General features: G+C 35.7%; 1 protein-coding gene across 1 annotated transcript in view; it reads left to right on the top strand.

The window, feature by feature from the left end:
• Window positions 1-1,250, top strand: part of LOC139713698 (uncharacterized) — a 9,559-nt gene extending 8,309 nt beyond the window's left edge. The window contains exon 2 of the mRNA XM_071625403.1: window positions 398-1,250. Coding sequence (XP_071481504.1) covers window positions 398-1,037 — 640 coding nt within the window. The 3' untranslated portion in view covers window positions 1,038-1,250. The remainder of the gene's footprint in view (window positions 1-397) is intronic.
• Window positions 1,251-3,547: the final 2,297 nt, after the last annotated feature.

Here is a 3,547-nt window from a genome sequence, read left to right on the forward strand (position 1 = left end):
GAGCGTGGAAAATTTACTTCGCAGGAAAGACCACTTCGACCTGAAGTCAAACTCGCGTAATGTTTTGTTCGAGACATTTCCAGAAAGGAATATACATTTGTACGATCAAAGATCCTACCCTATACGTAGAATCTTTGGTACCTATCTTTGGTACGCAAAACCGGAAGTATACTTCCCAAAAGCGATCGATTAGATATCGGTATCGCGAGGTGATAACGCTTGATATCGGCTATAAGCGATAGGCGATAGGGAGAACAGGCAAAAACACAATCTGTTCATTACATACAGTAATGTTTATATACTTTATCAATGATTATACTTTGAAATGTTCTAATAATGAAAAAAACAACAACATTATCTACCTCACTGTAATCTCTATATCTTTTTTTCCATGCAGATATGGAGGAATTAAACAGAACTTAGAGGATTCTGCAACTCGCACGGTAGTTGTCAAGGATATGGCAGTAGCCATCCATGACTGGTACGATTACATTCCATCGGGATTTCGCCACGTCATCCTTATTCGTGACCCAAGACGGGTGGTGCCTTCCTTTCGTAAGATGATAATAGATTACAGAAAGCTGGATCCCAACGACAACAGTATAGACCTCGAAGAGGTACACCCAAGCTATCCAACCTTGAATTGGTATGGCGAGATCTACGCACTCTGGAAGCACATCCGGGAGAAATTTGAGCCGAACCCTTTGATTATTGACACGGAGGATTTCCTTGCTGATCCGGCTACGTATCTGAGGAAAATCTGCGAGTTGATCGACGTCGAGTACCGCGACGATCTGCTTGAGTGGGATCCTTCGATGGACGCCATTAAGAAATGGAAACACTGCTGCATTGAGTTGTACACTAGTGGAGTCGCACCCGATGCTCTGCTATTTAAAAGAGCTTTCTCCAGCTCCAAGTTTGTCCCAACCTCGAGCCCTATACCTTCACTAGAGGATCTCACACCTGACTGTGTGCGCATCATCGGCAAATGTCAGGATTTGTACAATGAAATGTATCAGCATCGATTCAAACCCTAGTTTTTTGAAGATCTTTACCCTTTACCCCACTCGTAGGAGCTCATTTCCAGAAGTTAATAACATTTTATATTCTGGTATCTTATACTGGTCACGTATGAAATAATTTTCATTGTCTGGGTCAAAATTTACTGTTGTCCACACTTAAACATCATTATTTGATATGATATAGGGTAAGAGTGGGCGAGTTTGTAACCAATTATTGTGAGCATTAGCCATCAGGGTAAAAATGACAATGATGATAATCTCGGTTATCAAATTCACTGGCACTTGGAATTTCGATAAGTCGCAATTGGAATCAAATTAGCGAAACTTCAACAGAGTAAAAGATACAACGCCCATCCATTAACTGAAATGCACGATAACGATCCCTTGACAAATTAGTCGTCAGGTTAGTCATGCATCCAAACCTCCTGCAGTAATGCTATTTTGATTTCCTTGATCAACACTTTGCTCTGAAATATGCTCATTTTGTGTCTCTTTTTTTAATTCCTTGTTATCTTCTAATGTTCTGCTTTGACATCACGAAATATTGATTCATATAAGCGAGGCCTCAACATACAATTGGATAATCACAAAATTAATGTGCAAGTACATCTATATAGCGTATGAAATCTAGTATTTATTTTCTCAGTGAGAAGAAAAATGTTTGTTTCGTGCATATCTTAGGGGTTGGTGTAACTAGACGTTGTATTTATGTATCTTGTGTGTGCCTAACGTTTGTTTTTATGTTTACGACAAAATACCAGCAATCTTAGATCCACATATTTATAAAATGAGAAAGAATGTCAGAGAATCACCAAAACAAATCGTGTGGCACACACGTAACGATAGACAATCAGTAATACGTGCATTAGCACTAATGGATGCGAGACGTTCCTGACCAAGCATAAAATTTATCAATCCATGAATCAATCGATCAATCAATCAATCAATCAATCAATCAACTTTATTATTTCATTCCCGTTAGATAAACAGGGAAATTATTTTTCAATGCATTAACAGAACATATATTTGTAACAATGTCAAACACGTACATGTGATCACGAGTAACAACATAAATTCTTTTTTTTAAGTTTATACATATGTATAATACAAGGAATGGAATGGAAATGGAGGGTCCCACTAAAAAGCAAAGCTTATAGGGTATGGGACCCTCAAAAAATATATAAGAGAACAAATAATGACTTAATGAAACTAAAAACATATGAAACAAAATCAAAGAAACTGTCAACTGACATGAAATCAACTTAGGAAGGAAAGAAAGAGAAAAAAAGGAAAAAAGAAATGAAACTACAACTTTACAACACGCGCCACCGTGGACACAATCATGCAGACTGGATTTCATGATGTAAGTGTAATACAAGACGCATCCTTGATTGATATTGCGAAGGATTGGGTTCTTTTCCGTTGTTGTTGTTTTTTTTTTCTTTAGCAAAATGTGTTTAGTATATCAAGATTAAGTTTTATGAGTAGATCAATAATTGGTGTTGTATTATATTCGTATTACATATATAGATAGGGCCTCATCCATGTCGAGCTCTGCTTATGATGACGGTCCCCTGTATTGATTTCTCCTTTGTTCATAAATACTGTATGCCTTAATATGCTGTTTTGATTCATTTGTCATTACAGACTGATGTTGTTATGAAAGTGACATTTCTTGTATATAATTGATTTGTATGTTAAAATCTCCTTTTTTTGCATACTCTGTCTCTCTCTGTTTTCATTTGTTATTGTATCTGGAGAAAGAAAATGCAGAAATGAACCAAACCAAACCAAACCAAACCAAACCAAACCAAACCAAACCAAACCAAACATATACCGGTATGAATGCAGAATAGCGGACATACAAAAAAGAGAGAATAGACACACTATACGGTACAATAACAGTAACGTCTGAGGAGTACTTATGTTTGACAGATTATTTTTCTCTAATAAAAAATATATATATATTTCTGTATAATTGCTTAATGCTTGTAAAAAATGATGACTTGATTGAGATAACAAAATGAACCTAATTCGGTTGTATATCATAAGATTTCAATAGAAATGGTTTTAATTTGTTCTTGAAAGAATTCAAAGTGTTTGCTGTTACTATATCGTTGGGAAGTGAGTTCCAATACTTTGGCCCATCGTAGATGAAAGTGTTCTGAGCCAGCAAAGTTCTAAAGAATGGGAAATGGAATTCATTCGATCGCCTCGTTGGATAATTGTAAACAAATTGATTTCTTGGAAACATTGTTTCAAATATGTTTGGAAGATTCTTTTCATTATAATTATACATAAATTGTCCTGAATTAAACAAATACAAATCACATGTAATACGGAATGATTTCTTTTGTAACAGAAGTAATTTATCGAAGAGTGTTTGATATGTAGTTCCCCACACAAGCATAAGATTAGATAAGGCAATATGAGGGATGAATATAATGTAAGCAGGGACGACAAAGGAAGACAAAATCAATCTTGTTAATTATACCAATACTTCGTGAAATAGTTTTACACATACT

This window comes from Diadema antillarum, unplaced genomic scaffold (assembly GCF_040938485.1).
Source record: "Diadema antillarum isolate AM-2024a unplaced genomic scaffold, OU_Dant_1.0 seq00002035_RagTag, whole genome shotgun sequence".
NCBI lineage: Eukaryota > Metazoa > Echinodermata > Echinoidea > Diadematoida > Diadematidae > Diadema > Diadema antillarum.